Genomic DNA, 19,197 nt, shown 5'->3' on the forward strand with positions numbered 1-19,197 from the left:
CTCTGCAGTCAGGCTGCCTACTTTCGTTTTCTGGTTCCTGTGTCTGATTGTTGGACCCTGAACAAAATGTGTATTCTCCATGCCTCAGCTTCCCTGTGTGTCAACAAGGATAATAAAAATGCCTATGGGGATTCAGTAATCCAAGTAACAGGCTTAAAATAGTGCCTGGCATAGAGAAATTGCTTAATAGATGGTAGAAACCTCAGTATGTAAGCATGAATCGTTATTCTTTTTACCTGAAGCTGATCTCTTTCTATTCCACATTTTCAAGTGTATTGTTACCTTTTACCTCATCATTTGGGGCTCATTTATATCTGACACTCTGGGCTCCCCAGTACTGATCTCTTGGTGCCTGGGCGTTCTTCCATGAGCTCGGAAGCACACGTAGCATCCACTGACCAGGCTGCACCTTCCCCTGTGGTGCTGTGGCTCCAGGTCTGGTGCTCTCCCTACTGGGACCCTGGCCACATGCCTTTGCACCGAGACCACTGCCTGGTGGATGTCCCAGCTCCCTGAGAAACCTTCTTTCCTCTGTTACGGTGAGCTCCTGTGGGTCCCCGAAAACCACTTCCAATGAAAGAAAACTTGACCGTCCCGCTACTGTGCCTTTAAAAAATTCATATCCAGGGGCTTCCCTGGTGGCGCAGTGGTTGAGAGTCCGCCTGCCGATGCAGGGGACATGGGTTCGTGCCCCGGTCCGGGAAAATCCCACATGCTGCCGAGCGGCTGGGCCCGTGAGCCATGGCCGCTGGGCCTGCGCGGCCGGAGCCTGTGCTCCGCAACGGGAGAGGCCACAACAGTGAGAGGCCCGCGTACCGCAAAAAAAAAAAAAAATTCATATCCAGGATTTAGGACTGCTTTTAAATCTGTGATCACTCATGCTTAGCTCATAGTAATTAAGAAAAGCTTGTAATTGGACACTCACCTGGCATACATTAGTATCTTGTTAAATTCCTCTGTTCCCCATAATTGGTTTAATACATCTAATACATCTTCTTTCATCCCGGAGTCTGAATGTCAAGATAAGGAGAAGCTGCATAATTTGGCTATCACGGATGTGTTGTTGTGATTATCGTCAGGAATCTGGGTTAGGTGGTGAGAGCAGAGATGTACAGCCCTGGGGTGTGTTGTCCCAGCCCACCCTAGATGCAACACTGGCATCCTCCTGCTGTGATGAATAAGCCCCGCTTCCTAGTGACAGCGCTTGGGTCACTGTCTTTCTGGGTGACCTGGGGGAGGGGTGTTGTGTGCTATTAAACATTCATTTCCTGCATGTACTTTCAGGGATAATGCTAGGCGAGGAGGATGGCAAGTACAGCTGCATAATCCCTGTAGATCTGCAATGACTGTTGGCAGGACCCCCAGGTCCTGCTCTAAGTTGGAGTCGTATTGTCTATATTGATCCAGGTCCTGGAGGACTAAATACAGCTGCTCTTCCTTTATCTGCACAAGCATGTCGTAGTGAGATAGGAAGAAACGACTTTTCTTAACTGTCAACAGAAGCCACAGTCAGACATCACACTATGTTTATTGCAGTACTTAATTTGCTTACACAGATTTCTGAGTAGAATGAGTCCCAGATTTGAGCTGGCATTTCTCTAACCATTCTGATGAGGCAAGAAAATATGGTAGCCATAAAATAGTTCCTCTTGCAACGTGGCTGAGCCATGTAGGCGTTTAGAGGCTGATTTACTGTTTAGAGATGAGAAAACCTCAGAAAGGAGATGGTCAAGAGAATGAACCCAGTCTGGTAGAGAGATGGTGCTCAAGCCTGCCACCAGCCCTGGCTCAGGTTCATTCATCAGGGGCTGTCAGATGAACCAAAGTGCTTTTCAAAACTGCATTACTTTGTTCATTCCCAGGGAGGGCTGTTAATGCAGTCAGTTCTTGCTCTTGGAGTGACTGACTGACTTTCTTCTTTGTTTCCTTCCAGGAGCACAGAGGTGGCAAATTTTGAGCAAGTTGTTAAAACCTGAAGATAGCACAATGAAAAAAAAATTTTTTTTTCATAACATTCTATGTGCTTCAGATAAAGTTGCAGATAAATACTGGCCTGCTAATAGTTATGGTACCATCAACCCTGGGCCTGAAAGAAACGTGTCTGATTGTAAAAGAAAAGAGGTCTAGGAGAGCTTAAAAAAATGAGAATGGTGGGGGGGGGGTAGCTCCTGGAAGGGATCTGAGGATCAGAGACTGGCAACTTAGTCACGGGCAATGAGGCTATTCCTTGGCTTACACAGATTTATACACTGGTCTAACCAACAGTATCCACTAATGATAACCCAGAAAGCAAAATCCAGTAGGATCACTGGCACAAAGCCAGTATCGGGGCCTTTCCCAGCACCTGCAGGGATTCTGAGTTAGGACAGCTGGGGCAGCACTTGGGAACCTGCATTTTAACACTCCCCCACCCCGTGCTGATGGCGGAGGTGATCTCAGATCACACCTGAGAAACACCGGGGTAACTGGAAGCGTGCAGGTTTCGGGATTGGAATTCAGCCTCACCATGTACAAACTATGGCATCTTGGTCAAGTGACTTCTCTGAATCTCAGGTTTTCCCTCTGTAAAAGAGGAAATAATAAAATAGGATTGTAAGGGGATTAAACAAGATAATGTACATCTAGGGCTCAGCCTAGAATCTGGCACCATGGGAGTACTTGACAAATGCTGGCAATTTTTGTGTGAGTAAAGTGGGAATAATAATAACAGCCTCGGGCTTCCCTGGTGGCGCAGTGGTTGAGTGTCCACCTGCCGATGCAGGGGACGCGTGTTCGTGCCCCAGTCCAGGAAGATCCCACATGCCGCGGAGCGGCTGGGCCCGTGAGCCATGGCCGCTGAGCCTGCGCGTCCGGAGCCTGTGCTCTGCAACGGGAGAGGCCACAACAGTGAGAGGCCCGCATACTGCAAAAAGTAAATAAATAAATAAATAACAGCCTCAGCTAGATTTGGTCATGAGTGAGTTGGATAATTTATATAATGTGCCCAGTGCAGGACCTGGAATATTCAGTCCTCTGTAAAGGTTTCTTTCCTTTCTCCTTCTGCTCTGCGGATCCAGAGGACTGAGTGTACAGTTTCCACAAACCCCACACCTAGGTCCCCAATTATTCACCTCTTCCATCAGTATGTTACAGTTGTCACAACTACAGAACCAATATGGATACATTATTATTAACTGAAGTCCATATTTCACTCAGATTTCCTTCGTTTTTATGTAATATCCCCCCCCCTTTTTTTTAAGGATTCCATCTAGGACATTGCCTGATATTTAGTCATTCTCTCTCCTAAGGCTCCTCCTGGCTGTGACAGTTTCTCAGGTTTTCCTTGGTTTTTGATAACCTGGACAGCTTTGAGGGGCATTGGTCAGGGATTTTGTAGACTGTCCCTCAGTTGGGATTTAGCGGGTGCTCATCTGATGATGTAACTGGGTTATGGGGGAGGAAAACCACAGAAGTAAAGTGCCATTTTCCTTACATCATTTCGAGGTTATGTACAATCAACATGACTTAACCACTTTTGATGTTGACCTTGAACACCCGGTTAAGGTGCTGTTTATCAGAGAAATGTTTTTTTTTTTAATTTCACTAAAAATTTTTAGAAATTGAAGTATAGTTGATTTACAGCGTTGTGTTAGTTTCTGGTGTGCAGCAAAGTGATTTGGTTATACATATACATGTCTATTCTTTTTCGGATTCTTTTCCATTATAGGTTATTACAAGATATTAAGTATAGTTCCCTGTGCTATACAGTAGGTCCTTGTTGGTTATCTATTTTATATAGAGTGGTATGTATCTGTTAATCCCAAACTCCTAATTTATCCCTTCCCCACCTTTCCTCTTTGGTAACCATAAATTTGTTTTTCTGTCTGTAAGTCTGTTTCTGTTTTGTAAGTAAGTTCATTTGTATCATTTTTTTTAGATTCCAGGTATAAGTAATATCATACGATGTTTGTCTAACTTACTTCGTATGATAATCTCTTAAGTCCATCCATGTTGCTGCAAATGGCATTATTTCATTCTTTTCTATGGTTGAGTAATATTCCACTGTATATATGTGCCACCAAGTGTGGGTCATAGAATACTTGCTGGCTAGGGTTTTACTGGGGTTCAGCTTCCTTAGGGCAGTGGGCGCCCATCCCCAGATCTTCTTTTGCTCCACACGCAAGGGGAACTGAAGTGTATAGTTAAAAATTTTCAGTATACATACAGAAAAAATAAAAACTTTAGTTAGAAAAGATACATGCACCCCAGTGTTCATAGCAGTACTATTATAATAGCCAAGGCATAGAAGCAGCCCAAGTACCCATCAATAGATGATTGGATAAAGAAGAGGTGGTGTATATAAACAATGGAATATTACTCAGCAAAAAAAAAGAATGAAGTATTGCCATTTGCAGCAACTTGGTTGGGCCTAGAGAATATTATGCTTAGTGAAATAAGTCAGAGAAAGACAAATACTATATGATATCACTTACGTGTGGAACCTAAAAAATAATACAAATGAATCCATATAAAAATCAGAAACAGACTCAAAGACAGAAAGCAAACTTACGGTTACCAAAAGGGAGAGAGGGGGAAGGATAAATTAGGAGTATGGGATTAACAGATACAAACTACTGTACATAAAATAGATAAGCCACAAAGATTTACTGTATAGCCCAGGGAACTATATTGAATATCTTGCAATAACCTATAATGGAATATTATCTGCATAAAAAAACCCCAAAACAAATCACTATGCTGTATATCTGAAACTAACACAATATTGTAAATCAACTATACTTCAATTAAAAAAATGTGACTCTAGGGCTTCCCTGGTGGCGCAGTGGTTGAGAGTCCGCCTGCCGATGCAGGGGACATGGGTTCGTGCCCCGGTCCAGGAGGATCCCACATGCCATGGAGCAGCTGGGCCTGTGAGCCATGGCCGCTGAGCCTGTGCATCCAGAGCCTGTGCTCCGCAACGGGAGAGGCCACAACAGTGAGAGGCCCGCGTACTGCCAAAAAAAAAAAAAAAAAAAAAAGTGACTCTAAATATAAACAGGTGAATTGCTAAAGCAAACAGCAAATTCTTATTGTAATGAAGAGAGTTCCACGTAGGTAGACATAATGTCTCAGAGGGGCTGGACAGAGCAGCAGGCAGTTATTTTTCTACACCCTCTCCTAGTAGGAGCCCTCTTCCACCTTCCAGGAGAAGCTATTACGAATGATTTCCCCCCCACCCTCTCTTTACTTCACATGAGTAACATTCACATCATGTGTCTAAAGAATGAGGATTGCTAATGAACTTGATCCGAGTGAGGTTGAGTGTTGGGCCTAGAAGGATCCAGTGGCAAATGCAATCACCATCTGGGTCAGTTTGGGGAGCCGGTGGGTAGTAGCCAGGCAGCCAGCGGCGGGATCCAAGTCCTGGCTCGGCCACACTGCAAAGCCTGGGACACATTTCTTCATCTTTGTGCCTCAGTTTACTCTTGGCAAAAAATGAGAGTAATAGTAGGACTTCTTCGAGTGGAATATTTAAAGTAGGTAGAAGAGTGCCTGAGGCACAGGAAAGCAGGATAAATGTTAGCCTTTGCTGTTTTACATCAGCTTGTCCAAAACAGCTGACCTCTGAGTGTGGCCAGACAGGAACTTGTGCAGACTCAGCAGGTGTGAGGCAGCTCTTTTCTGCCCTCTGAGCTGAGAAGCAGAGAATTTGGATTTGCACGAAGCCTGGAGCTGTCACGGGTAACGGCAGAGATGGGATGGGGCTGGCATGACCTGGTTGCTGATGGCCTCGGTTCAGTGCCCCTGGGTTCAGACACCCCATCTTCCTTATAACAAAACCCTTTTATCACTCTGTCTCCCTGTCTGTCTATCTATCCATCTATATCTATCTATCTATCTACCTATCTATCTGTCTATCATCTATCAATCTATCTATCTGTCCATCCATCCATCTATCTACTTATCTTTCAGCAGCAAATTTGAAGCATCTGACCAGCCCACTCTCTTGGTAAGAGGACAATTATAATGGCCTGGTCCCCTAGCCACAAGCACCACTGCTCTCCGGGTGGGGACCTGTAGGTTTGGATAGATTCTCTCACCTTACCCTTTCCTTGCCCTGCGACCAGAGCACCGCCTGTGAAATTGTATATGTAGGTGGGGTTAATGGGAGACCCAAATGCGTGTGTAGACCAGCTTTTGTAAAACAGCCTGCAAGATGCCCCAGAGCAGAAATCAGCGGTGCTTCCCCAGGGCATTTGAAGGTGAAAAAACAGGTGGGAAACACTTGGACAAGTTTTAAAAGATTGTGATCAAACTTCACCTGGAGGAGCGAGTGGAATTTTTCTATTGAAAAAAAAATCAATCCTTGGGAGGATTTATGATTGAATCCTATGTGAAAGAAGGAACTGGAGAGCAGGGAAATTTTATTAGTGGGTGTTCTTAGGAATCAAGACAAATAAAAGTGACTCACATGCCATGTATTCGCGATATGCTTAGAATGGTTTGGGGACCCAAAAGATAAGCATGATGGTGAGGGCAGCCTGTTTCTAAGGGAGCCTTAAGGTTTGTCTCAGAAATTACAAATAAAAAGAAAGCATTCCCATGCCCAATAAATAAAGTTTGACTTGGACGATCCAAGATGATATCTTAAATTTGTTCAAAGCCGTAGACTTTCAATTCCTGGAAAAAGTATTTTTAACCTTTTAGTAACAAAGAATCAGGGAAAGTGGGAAGTAGCTATTTAATTATATTTCTGAAATGGTATCAGTTTGAGGAAAGATCTCATATGCTTGTGTATTTGTACACTAAGTGGCTATGTACACCAAGCAATTTATTTTGCTATTCACTTGATAAATGCATTAAGATTTCACTTATGCTTTAGTTTCAATTTTTTTTTTAAATGCAGAGGAAGTATCCCCTTACCCATTAATCTATGACCTAGTTGGATTCAAAAGGAAATTTCATAAGAGTACAAAATATTCCTTTAAGACTGAATCTGGACTCAGGACCAAACATAGCCAGCCCCCATGGACAGCCTGTGTTTTCCTTCTTATTAAAAGATGGTCTCAGATATAAGACTATTTCTATTATAGAAGCAGTGGCAATTTAAATTGCATTTCTAAATATGTTCAAGTCAGTGACTTTAAAAATTCATATCCAAACTTGTATCACTTTCTTTTTTTTTTGACTTATTTCCTAGTCTTTTTATTTTATTTTTTTAACATCTTTTGCGGTACACGGGCCTCTCACTGTTGTGGCCTCTCCCGTTGTGGAGCACAGGCTCCGGATGCGCAGGCTCAGCAGCCATGGCTCACGGGCCCAGCTGCGCGGCGGCATGTGGGATCTTCCCGAACCAGGGCACGAACCCGTGTCCCCTGCTTCAGCAGGCGGACTCTCAACCACTGCGCCACCAGGGAAGCCCTAACATCTTTATTAGAGTATAATTGCTTTACAATGGTGTGTTAGTTTCTGCTTTATAACAAAGTGAATCAGCTATACATATACATATATCCCCATATCTCCTCCCTCTTGCGTCTCCCTCCCACCCTCCCTATCCCACCCTTCTAGGTGGTCACAAAGCAACGAGCTGATCTCCCTGTGCTATGTGGCCGCTTCCCACTAGCTATCTATTTTACATTTGGTAGTGTATATATGTCCATGCCTCTCTCTTCGTCCCAGCTTACCCTTCCCACTCCCCGTGTCCTCAAGTCCATTCTCTACGTCTGCGTCTTTATTCCTGTCCTGCCCTTAGGTTCTTCAGAACCCTTTTTCTTTTCTTTTTTTTTTTTTTAGATTCCATATATATATGTGTTAGCATACGGTATTTGATTTTCTCTTTCTGACTTACTTCACTCTGTATGACAGACTCTGGGTCCATCCACCTCACTACAAATAACTCAATTTCATTTCTTTTATGGCTGAGTAATATTCCATTGTATATATGTGCCACATCTTCTTTATCCATTCATCTCTTGATGGACACTTAGGTTGCTTCCATGTTCTGGCTATTGTAAATAGAGCTGCAATGAACATTGTGGTACATGACTCTTTTTGAATTATGGTTTTCTCAGGATATATGCCCAGTAGTGGGATTGCTGGGCCATATGGTAGTTCTATTTTTAGTTTTTTAAGGAACCTCCATACTGTTCTCCATAGTGACTGTATCAATTTACATTCCCACCAACAGTGCAAGAGAGTTCCCTTTTCTCCACACCCTCTCCAACATTTATTTGTAGATTTTTTGATGATGGCCATTCTGACTGGTGTGAGGTGATCAAACTTGTATCACTTTCATCTTGACTTTTTATACTCAAAGTAGTTCCTGAATTGCAAATAATATTCTCTCCCTAATTCATTTTTGTTGGTGTTTTGAACCTTATGAATTGTGCATTGATTTGTGAGATGTAAATTAATTCTTCATTGACTTTTGCCCTGGAAAGTTGATGTTATAGCTTTTCCTTAATTTTTCTATCCATTCCAGAAGAAGAATAAAACAATGTGTCCGCTTGCCTCTTAAGAATATTTTGAAGGTTAAGATGAAATCAGTTAAGTTTTTGGTCCTCCTCAGAGGACAATGCATATAAATAGCAAATGTTTAAAAATTGATTATTCCACTGTGCTATACTGAGACATTTTGTGCAGTCTCTGCAGGTATAACTTGGCACCTGTATTGTCTTGCTTTCTAAGACATAAGGAAATTGAAGCCTACAACTTATAATCCTATTTCTTGTTAATAATGGAGCTCAACTTAGAGCATGCAGAGCAAATAGTGGTTTAAATTAATTTTGCACTTGAAATGAACAATACAAATGGAAGTTTCACTGTGGGGGAAGCATTGAATTAGATCTAGATTTTATCCAAGGCTGGTAATTACATTTTCAGGTAAATCTTGCTGAGTCTGAGAGACATAACATTCTTTTTGATATTCTTATTCTTCTTTGACAGAGTAAGCATCAGGGTATTTTTTTTCCCTTGGTGTTTTGTGTGTATGAATTATGGTGGCGGGGGTGAATTGTTATATGGTGTAAGTTGTATAATGTGGTATAAATGATTGACTATAAGGCTTTTGTTATTTAATCAAAATTAAAGGTACCATTCAGAAATTGTGTTTGTTTTCTAGGGACACAACCAAATCATAACATATAGCAGACCAATCTATTTTTGTGTGCTGTGTGGCCTTATTTTGCTTCTTGATACTGGGGCCAAAGCCAGGTACCCTCCCACTTACATTGTGTATGGCCTGAAGCTCTTCTCTCCAGGGTCTCTCCAGTCGGCTAGGGACTTCTTAATAGGTGAGTTCATTTCGGGGTTGTGGGGAAGAATATAGAGGTGGGAGGGTATTTCTCCCTGTTATTTTTTGAATCCCTCATTGGATAAATTTTCTTACTTTATTATTGGATCAAGAGATGTGCATTTTTCTCTTGGCTTGCACACTTTCAAAAGACGGCCTGGGAGCCAGAGCCCCAAGCATCCAACAAGGGACCTATTCTAAAGGATGTTGATATCCATGAGCAGGGAGCTGCAGCATCATAATATCTGAAGACTGGTGCCTGAGGTGCCTGATGTGTGGCGTCATTGGGGCTCCCCAGGGTGGAGGCGATTTTGCCATTAGGGTGGCAGCCACAGCCCCATCTGCACGGCACAGATGCTCTGGTAACATGTGAGTGGACATGGTTCTCAGTCCAGATGGAGTCCTGGATATGCCGTCACCCAGCCTTCCATTGGTGCACTTTACTTGCCTTAAGGTCTAGGCAGTGTTTGATGTAAAATGCTCCATTTACACAAGTGACCTTCATAATATAATGGTGTAGAGCCCCAGCTGCGGAGCCAGGTGGCTGGCTGTTTGAATTCCAGCTCTGCTTCTTTACTAGTTGTGTGACCTTGAGCAAAATTCAACTGTGATATGGGGACAAAAATAGTACACACCACAGAGATGGTTGCAAATTTTAGATGAGTTGGTATATTTAAACACATAGAAACGTGCCTTTAACCAGGTATTAGCTATTATCGTCTTTATTATGCAAAGAGGCTGCCTCACTGTGGGCCCGCAGCTCCGAAGACTTTACTGACAAAGCTCTGAGAATTCTTGTGATGACATCCAGAGGTTTCCACACCTGCTAACTTGTGATTATCTGATCCCATTGACCAGATGAGTTGATAAAGGACAGTTACCAAAGATACCACCCCCTAGATCTGTTACTTGCCAGCCAGAAATTTTACTCAAGTGGAGATTGTCAAAGCCATCATTAGGACCAGGACAAGAGAGAAACAGGAACTGAGTACATGTGAGGTTGTTTACCATCATGTGTCTGAAGATGCTCTTGTGCCTGTGATGCGGAGGAAGTGGTCCTCCTCTGACTGGTGCTGGGACATGTGGAACAGCGGCTGGAGTTGTGCCTTATGGGTGATAATCTCTGTTCCCCACTGCCACTCTTGGTTTCTGCTCAGACCACCAATGTACCACAGTGGAGAGAGGCACCAGAGGAAGAGGAGGGGCAAGGGAGACAGGAAGATCTGGTGTCTGCTGCCTTATTCTGCTCCCAGGGAGGAAGGGGTTGAATGCGAACCAAGGGTAGGAGATGAGTCCAGTGGCCATTGAGCAGGTGGGAAGGATGGAGAAACTCTTTGGCATATGTAATCCAAGAAGAGAACATCAGATAACAGAACAGTAGAAGGAGGAGAAAGCACAGTGACAAGAGACAAGGAATCTGGGGGATAAAATTGGCACAAGAAGAAAGACAAGGTCAATGGTGGGACCAGTTGCTTTTGTAGGCTGAGGGGTGAATTAAGGAAATAGAAACACTCAGGGTGATATTCTTACATAATTTATTTTCCTTTTATGATCTTTCGTATATGTTCAGAATATCACTTCTCTTTCATTATAAGGAAAAAAATTTTTTTTTTCCTCCAGGAGGAAAGTGAAGGGCCTTCTTAGTCAGTGCTCATTTCCTTTGCTGACCTCTGGGCTGAAATTTTTATTATTTTCCATTTGGGTAACTTCAGCAAAAGCCTATGAGCGAGACTGGCTTTGTAATCATCCTTTGGATGAGAAAGCCGAGAGGTCTTCAGTTCTTAGAACCATATTTCAAGAGGAGCAGTAGCAAAGCTAGAGTGTGCCCTGAGGAATGTGGCCACATGGGCTACACTGGGTCTGCACATGGGGCAAGGGAATGGGGGCGTCCAGCCTAGAGAAGAAATGCTTGAGTCCTGGAGGCACATGTGATGGCTGTAGGTGGTTAAAAGGCTGCCAGGCAAAAGTGGGAGGGATTTTATTCTCTGTTGTTCTCTGTTAGTGTAGCTGTAGTAACTAGTCCCAGTGGCTGGTGGGTGGATTTCGGCTCACTGGAAGACTGGTGGTTGTGGTTTGGTGTAGAGCTGTCCAATAGGGCCGTGGGTTGCCTAGTGATGTGAGAAGTTCCCTGACGTGGGAAGAACTCAGGCAAGATGAGACAGCCATCGCTTGTAGAAGGGTTCCATGCACTGTATGGGTTCTTTATTAGATGTGATGGGTCCTTTTTCAGATGTGAGAATTTGATGTTTTATTTTAGTCTTTAGGACCATAATCCCTTACCTACAGTAATGCAGCTTCAAGGATGTAACCCTTGGAGATGGTGGAGGTTTTGTAACCAGCGACTGAGATGGATCCACCCTCATCTGCACTCCGAGACTCACATTTCCATGTCTTGTGTAAATACTTGTCTCTTGGCCCCAGGAATCCATGTCAACAGTGTGCTAATACACAGATATGGCATGAAGGAGACACACAACGTATACAGTCATACCAAGTTCATAGTCTTGGTTTTACTTCCTTGTTATTTTAATTCTGCTTACCTCCCCCAAGCCCCAACCTGCAAATATAGTAATGAATATTACTATTCACATAACGGAAGAAAGAAGCAAGTTCCAACGTTTTTATTTATGCATTGTGCTTGGAAAGAAATGGAACTGTACCAGAAGTTTCTGCATTTATGGTAATTAGTAGGAAACATGGGGAGTAGGGAAGATGTGAGAGAAAATCACAGACCGTCTCAGCAGTACGCTGGGAAAAAAAGTCTTTGTTCACAGGGAAAGTTGCCAAAAACCACAGGGACTTTCTGATTTTTTACTTATGGAAAAAAGGACAAAATCATTTCAGCAACTTCAAGTGGAATTCTCTAGCCATCCTCCTGATGCTTCTTCATTCACGTGCGCTGCACCCTGACATTCACGTGGCCTCCACCTTCTTCTAGTTCTACCTGCATGGCTCTGACTCTAAAGATGAGAGGTTTCCTCTCTACTTCATCCTGGGGAAGACCTAGACCCTGGGCTCCCCGTCCACTGCTGTCCGTCCTGTGCTGTGTCATCTAGCTCCTGCTCTGCAGGCACAGCCAGAGAATCTTCAGTTAGGACTTCCTTGTGTCTCGTACCATTTTATTTTCCCCCAGCATCATTCGTGTTCCAGTTCTTTGCACTTTATTAGTTTGGGTTTTATTGCCTAATGTATTTCTTACAGAGAATACTTCTTTACCCACGTTTTGCTGCAGTTTCCAGTATTTGTCTACCATTATTACATTATTTCACACCCATACTTTTCTCTGTAGTTCTTCGTTTTTGGTATAGTTTTCATTGCACACAACACTCGAGAATGTGGACTAATGCCCATGAAGAATGCAGCGTACCATCTAATCTTCATTGATGGGCTTTGAGTCCCAAACTTAAGAAGAGAACTAGTCAGTTTGCTTAAAATCATATGAATTAAAATGTTGATGCTCAAAACTATATGTCCTGCTATTGTGTCTGTTTATTTCTTATATCTTTCCTTTCATATAAAAACTGAAAAAAGAAATTGTCATATAGTTATGACTAGCAGATCCATATTTGTGTCTTATTGCTGACTTTGTTTTTTTTTAAACTTTATTGAAGTACAGTTGATTTACAATGTTAATTTCTTCTGTACAGCAAAGTGACTCAGTTAAACATATATATATCATTATATTCTTTTTCTATTCTTTTCCAGTATGGTTTGTCACAGGATATTAAATGTAGTTCCTTGTGTTATACAGTAGGACCTTGTTGTTTATCTGTCCTATATGTAATAGTTTGCATCTGCTAATCCCAAACTCCCATTCCTTCCCCCAAACCCCGCTTGTTATTGCCAGCTTTGATTGAGAAACGTATTACTCACAGATGCTCTGGGTTTTCACCATATAGTTAAAATCTTGCCACAGACAACATTACAACAAAATCACCATGTGTGTCAAAATATGGCTCCAATCCCAAACAAAGGCCCGTTTATCATAACCATGTTCATTACATAAAATTTTATTTCCACACATTGTTGGAACAGTTTCTTGGTATTGTTGTAGTTGGGTTTGCCCCATTTTATTGTAGTGGGGTTAACCCACGATTAACCAGAGAATGGGACACATAAATACTCTCATCCCTACAATTTCACTGTGGAAAGTTTGCATTTCCAGTTTTTCAGAAATAGCTGAAACGCAGTCCCCATCCTCCCTACCTGCACTTTTCACTGCAGTTTATACATGGGGTTTGGACATCGTTCCATGTTTAGGCATCTTAGATTTCAAATCAAATTTCCTTAGTTTTATTAGGGTTTACCAGTATCAAACTTCATTGACTTTCCACCCAATAAACTGAGACAGAAAGGTAGACAGATGTACTGTGGCACCATTAGTGAGAGTTTCTTTGTTTCTCTGAAACCCAACTCAAAATAGGATCGAGAAAGAGAGAATGATGGGGAAATTGCTGTAAAATGCAGCTCAACTATGCGTTATTTCCCTGAACAAATGATCTCTGTGAAACATTGAATTATAATGTATGGATGTTTCATCCAATTGCATTGTTACGGTTTGGGAAGCTGGCAGTTTTCCTCTCCTCGGGTAGGGTCCCTTTCACCTCCCAGGTGACGTGCGCCACCTGAGAAGCAGGCCCTTCAGTGTCGCACCGTCATGGCTGTGGGATTTCTTAGTTCATCACCACTCTCCCTTGCTGCTCTGTGGGTCTGAGGTTCTGACTGAAACCTGAGTCTCCACCGGGTATTTAGAACAGGACACACAGCAACCCAAGCCCTGGAGGTGACAGAAGCGCAAAGCAAGGAGCCTTGCAGGAAGAGACCCTCTAACAACTGTGCTTGGGTTTTGCATGATCCTGTAATTTTCCTGGTCCTCTTTTCCCATCTCATTTCCCCTAAGTCCAAGTCTGTCATTGCAAGCTGAAGGCCGATCTACTCTCTACCCACCATCCCCATGTGTCTGCTCAGTCCCAGGCCCGCCTCTTCCTCAAAAGCAGCACCTTTATTATTTCCACGGGCCTGTTTGGCTCAACCTCCAGCCTCCTCCAGCGGGTAGGGGACGGGAGGCTGTACTGCCTCCAGGACCTGGGGCGGGGTGGGCTGGGCTGAAAGGGAGGAGGGAGGTGGGACTGCAGCGGGAACCTCGGCCACCTTTCCCGCACGCTTACCATCAATTTTGTCTGTTCACTTCCAGTATTTCTATATTGCTTCCCTGCAATCTCCCTCCTTGGGCTCTTCCCGCAGATCAACACTTTCTGCATCTATCTTTTGGAGCAAATTGACATGCTGTTTTTTGGAGGTTCTGGTAAGTCTTGTTCATTCTGTTTGTCCTGTAAAAAAGTCTGAAGTTCAGATAAGGGCTAAATAGCCTCAGGCGTGGAATGAGATCTGGACAGTTAGGTGTTCTTTGTCCTGAGCCTTTAAAGGACTTCAGCTCTGGTCGGTCAGGTTGATGGTGGGCCCTTCTAGATTCATTCATCCAAATTGAAAGTGGTCCACCCAGCTTGACACAAGCGGAAAACAGGGAAGCGTAGAATTCCATGAGCTTTGCAGTAGGTTTAAGGCTCTTCTAACTATTCCTTGGAAAAGCCGTATGTGTGACTGTGTGTGAATGTGGGTGAGTGGAGGTGAGTGTGTGCGCCGTGTGTATTTGAGCATGTACATGTCTGAATTAGTCTGGGAGCGTGTGCGTGTAACATTGTGAGTGTGCATGGTGTGCGGGCCTGTAGAGACAGGTGACCTGTGTCCTTTCATTTGGTGTGTACTTTAGATTCCAATCAGGGTGGATAAAGCTTCATGTATTGCTTACTTGGAGACTTAACCCAGATTGCTTACCTTTAAAGTTTACTCTTCTCTAAATGGAGACTAACATACTGATCTCATAGGGTTGCTGTAAGGATTCCATGAAATCTGTACATAAAGCACAAGAGCGTAGAGGGCAATTAATTACTGCTGCCACCTCCTTGTACGGGGCACACAGACACACACACACTCACACAGGAGTGCTTTCTTGTTCTTTTTATCTATCTATCTATCTATCATCCATCTCCCTCTGTCCTTATCTCTGTCTCCATCTCCATCTCCATCTCCATCCCCGTCTCCATCCCCATCTCCATCTCCATCCCCATCTCCATCTCCATCCCCATCTCCATCCCCATCTCCATCTCCATCCCCATCTCCATCTCTCTCCTTTCTTCTGTTGAAATCGCCATCCCTGAGCTTTCCTGGGCCAGCAGCTTCCAACTGTAAGCCACAAGGTCTCCCCACCTCCACGCTGACTGGTTCACACAGCCTTCCAAGAATGTTATCAAAAGTTCCTTCTATCTGTGGTCCTCCTGAGTTGTTAGTTAATGGTCAGTGTCTTTCTTGTACTAAGAGTCACCCAGGCCTTTTTGACTGCCCCGTAGATTGATTTTTTGCCCCTTTCACAGGCATTTTGCATTTGAAAGCTACAAACTTAATTTCTTCTTCTTTTTTTAAAAAAATTTTTACTGGAGTATAGTTGATTTACATACAAACTTCATGTCTTACAACATTTACTGACCGTGAGACTTGCCAGTCTAGAAGGGAACTCTTGACATTTGTGTTCCAGCTGTTTCGGGGATGCTGTCAGCCGTTTACAGCGTGGCCCGGAGTGTGTCCGTCGCAGCTGTGCTGCATGTGTTCTGCTTCAGCGCCGTGAAGGTAGGTATGAGGCCCAGTGCCTTCTTCTCACATCCACCGAAGTAACTGTATTTTAAGTAAACAAATGTCTCCTCCAATTTCAAGAGAAATGGGATCTGAGCACATTAGGAATAACAGGGCCTGGCGGATGAAGCCTCAGTGGTTTAGAAGATGCATTAAGATACCTGATTTGCGGGCTTCCCTGGTGGCACAGTGGTTGAGAGTCCGCCTGCTGATGCAGGGGACACGGGTTCATGCCCCGGTCCGGGAAGATCCCACATGCCGCGGAACGGCTGGGTCCATGAGCCATGGCCGCTGAGCCTGTGCGTCCGGAGCCTGTGCTCCTCAATGGGAGAGGCCACGACAGTGAGAGGCCCGCATACAGCAAAAAAAAAAAAAAAAAAGATACCCGATTTGCCACAGAGCACAAAGCCCACCTGGTCTGACCTCCTGTGTCTGCCTGGCTTGGTCAGTTACTGACACTGGGCGGGGCTTCTGCTTAACATGGTAAAGGGATACAGTTGCATCAAGCTTTATAGACAGAGAACAGGAATGGCTATGACAGTAAAAAACTTTAGAATCCAGGAAACAGATGGACCATAGATTTATCCAGATGGAGAAAGTTAAAACCCAGGCTGGCAGCAAGGGAAACCTACGATGATGAAAAAACAAGATAAGCGTTAACTTTAGGAAAACAGCAAGAGGTATCAGAAAAGCAAATGGTACATGCGTAGCTCAGCTGTGACTAACATTTTGTATCTATGGCGATCTGAATAAGAGTTATAACTGTAATGGCAGAATGGGGGAGGTGAATGTGTGTGCGTGTGTGTTTGCATGCGTGTGCCCCTCTAGGGGAGGTCTTTTTTTTTTTAACATCTTTATTGGAGTATAATTGCTTTACAATGTTGTGTTAGTTTCTGCTGTATAACAAAGTGAATCAGCCATATGTATACGTATATCCCCATATCCCCTCTCCCTTGCGTCTCCCTCCCACCCTCCCTATCCCACCCCTCTAGGAGGTCACAAAGCACCGAGCTGATCTCCCTGTGCTATGCGGCTGCTTCCCACTAGCTAACTATTTTACATGTGGTAGTGTATATATGTCAGTGCTACTCTCTCACTTCATCCCAGCTTACCCTTCCCCCTCCCCATGTCCTCAAGTCCATTCTCTGCGTCTGTGTCTTTATTCCTTTCCTGCCTCTTGGGGAGGTCTTTTTTTTTTTTTTTTAAGGTTTTTAAAATAACATTTATTTCTTAAAAGTTAACATGTGCATAATAGGAAACCAAAGAACACAAGAAGCAAAAACAAAGTCATCCATAATCACAAGTCTTGGGGAGGTCTTAATCTTGCCTTCCACATTAGAAAGTCAGCAAATAATATCTGAAGTTGAAAAAAAAATCAAGAAATAACAAAACAAGCATGTTATCTGGAAATATGGAAGTAAATAGACGATGAAACAGGTGAAAGTCCCTGCCTTTGGGAAGCAGGAGTTGGAGCAAGGAGATGGATGGTGAGGGCAGGGCACCACTGCTCTTCATCTAGGCATGTAGAACTGCAGAAGGGCCATGAAGTCTGAAAACAATAGCACATGTAACATATTGAGGGGCATCTTCAATCAGTAAAAAAGTAATTAATTTATAGTATACATATTTCTTGACTTCATGGATGCCCTGACTTTAATGTGTTACACCACAAGTACCTCTTTGATAAAATAAAAATTAAATGTAAAATAGTAAATAATATATGTTCCAAAGGGTTTTAAATATATATTATATGACATTTATTAATTAACTTTTTAAAAGATTAGCTTAAAATCATATTAAACTCATCAATGTCAGTGGCAGAAAGATAATTGTTTATTCCCCTTTGTGGAAGAGAGGAATTCAGTAATATTATCTTCTGATGTATCACAGTTGAATTTCTCTGGGGTAAACAATGGCATAATTCCCTCCCTCACTCCTTCCATCCTTTTCATTTGGATATTCTTTTTTTACATTAAAAAAAAAGAGAGGAGAAGGATCTTTTTTCTAGTACACAATGGTAATGTTCATGCTTGTAGTGGCTCTGTTTGTTACCACATTTATACTGTCATGTAGAACAACAATTATATAATTAATCAGTGTTTCTGGGTTCTTTCTTTTGAAATACATTCCTTTATGCTGTCACAAGACCCCAGGTATTTCATTCAGGAAAACTCCTTAGGTATTTTCTGAAAACCTCTTTCCACCGCCCTTTGTTAAAGGGCACATGACTGCCTATAAAATTTTGGGGCACAAACTTTTCCCTTACAGGACCCTTTATAATTTGCTCTGTTGTGTTCCAGTCTCTTTTTGTTTATATATTTATTTTTTATTAATTGTTTGAAAGTCTGGTTCATTGAGATATAATTTGTACGCTTCAAAATTAAAGTTTTTAATATATATAATTTGGTAAGTTTTGATACATGTATATAGTCATGGAACCAATGCCACAATCGAGTTATAGAATATTACCAACTCAAAGGTCCTATTGTATCCCTTTGTGGTCTGTCTCTTCTCCCTATGTCAACCTTTGACCACCACTCATATGATTTTTATGCTTAAAACTTTTAAAAATCAACTTTATACAATAAAATGCACTAGTTTTAAATGTACAATTAGATGAGTTTTGATGAATGTGTCACCATCACAGTCATGATGTAGAACAATTCTACCACCACCAAATTCTTCTTCATTCCCCTCCCCAGGCGCAGGTTCCTGCAGCCACTGATCTGCTCTCTGTCATTGTAGTTCATTTTTTCTAGAACTTCACATAAATGGAATTATGCAATATGTAGCTTTTGGAGTACTTCTTTCAATTAGTGCAATGCTTCTGAGATCCAACAATGTGTCAGTAGTTTTTTTTTTTTTTTTTTTTTATTGCTGAGTAGCATTTCTGTGGTTATTTCCAGTTATTGAAAATTATGAATTATATAGACTTCCGGGTAAGATGGCGGAAGAGTAAGACGCGGAGATCACCTTCCTCCCCACGGATACACCAGAAATACAGCTACACGTGGAACAACTCCTACAGAACACCTACTGAACGCTGGCAGAAGACCCCAGACCTCCCAAAAGGCAAGAAACTACCCACATACCTGGGTAGGGCAAAGCGGAGAGATTCCCGCACAGAGGATCGGTGCCGAGCGGCACTCACCAGCCCGAGGGGCTTGTCTGCTCGCCCGCCGGGGCGGGCGGCGCTGGAAGCTGAGGCTCGGGCTTCGGTCAGAGCGCAGGGAGAGGAC

The 19,197-nt window shown here is 43.0% G+C and overlaps 1 protein-coding gene across 5 annotated transcripts in view; it reads left to right on the forward strand.

Annotated features, from left to right (window-relative positions):
• PCNX2 (pecanex 2) overlaps positions 1-19,197 on the forward strand; it is a 295,243-nt gene that overhangs the window by 82,318 nt on the left and 193,728 nt on the right. For all 5 annotated transcript variants that reach the window (XM_082645600.1, XM_082645603.1, XM_082645599.1 and 2 more), the window contains 3 exons: positions 9,101-9,272; positions 14,466-14,576; positions 15,864-15,955. In XM_082645600.1, coding sequence (XP_082501726.1) covers positions 9,101-9,272; positions 14,466-14,576; positions 15,864-15,955 — 375 coding nt within the window. The remainder of the gene's footprint in view (positions 1-9,100; positions 9,273-14,465; positions 14,577-15,863; positions 15,956-19,197) is intronic.

Source organism: Mesoplodon mirus (assembly GCF_964341445.2).
Source record: "Mesoplodon mirus genome assembly, chromosome: 2".
Classification (NCBI taxonomy): Eukaryota; Metazoa; Chordata; class Mammalia; order Artiodactyla; family Ziphiidae; genus Mesoplodon; species Mesoplodon mirus.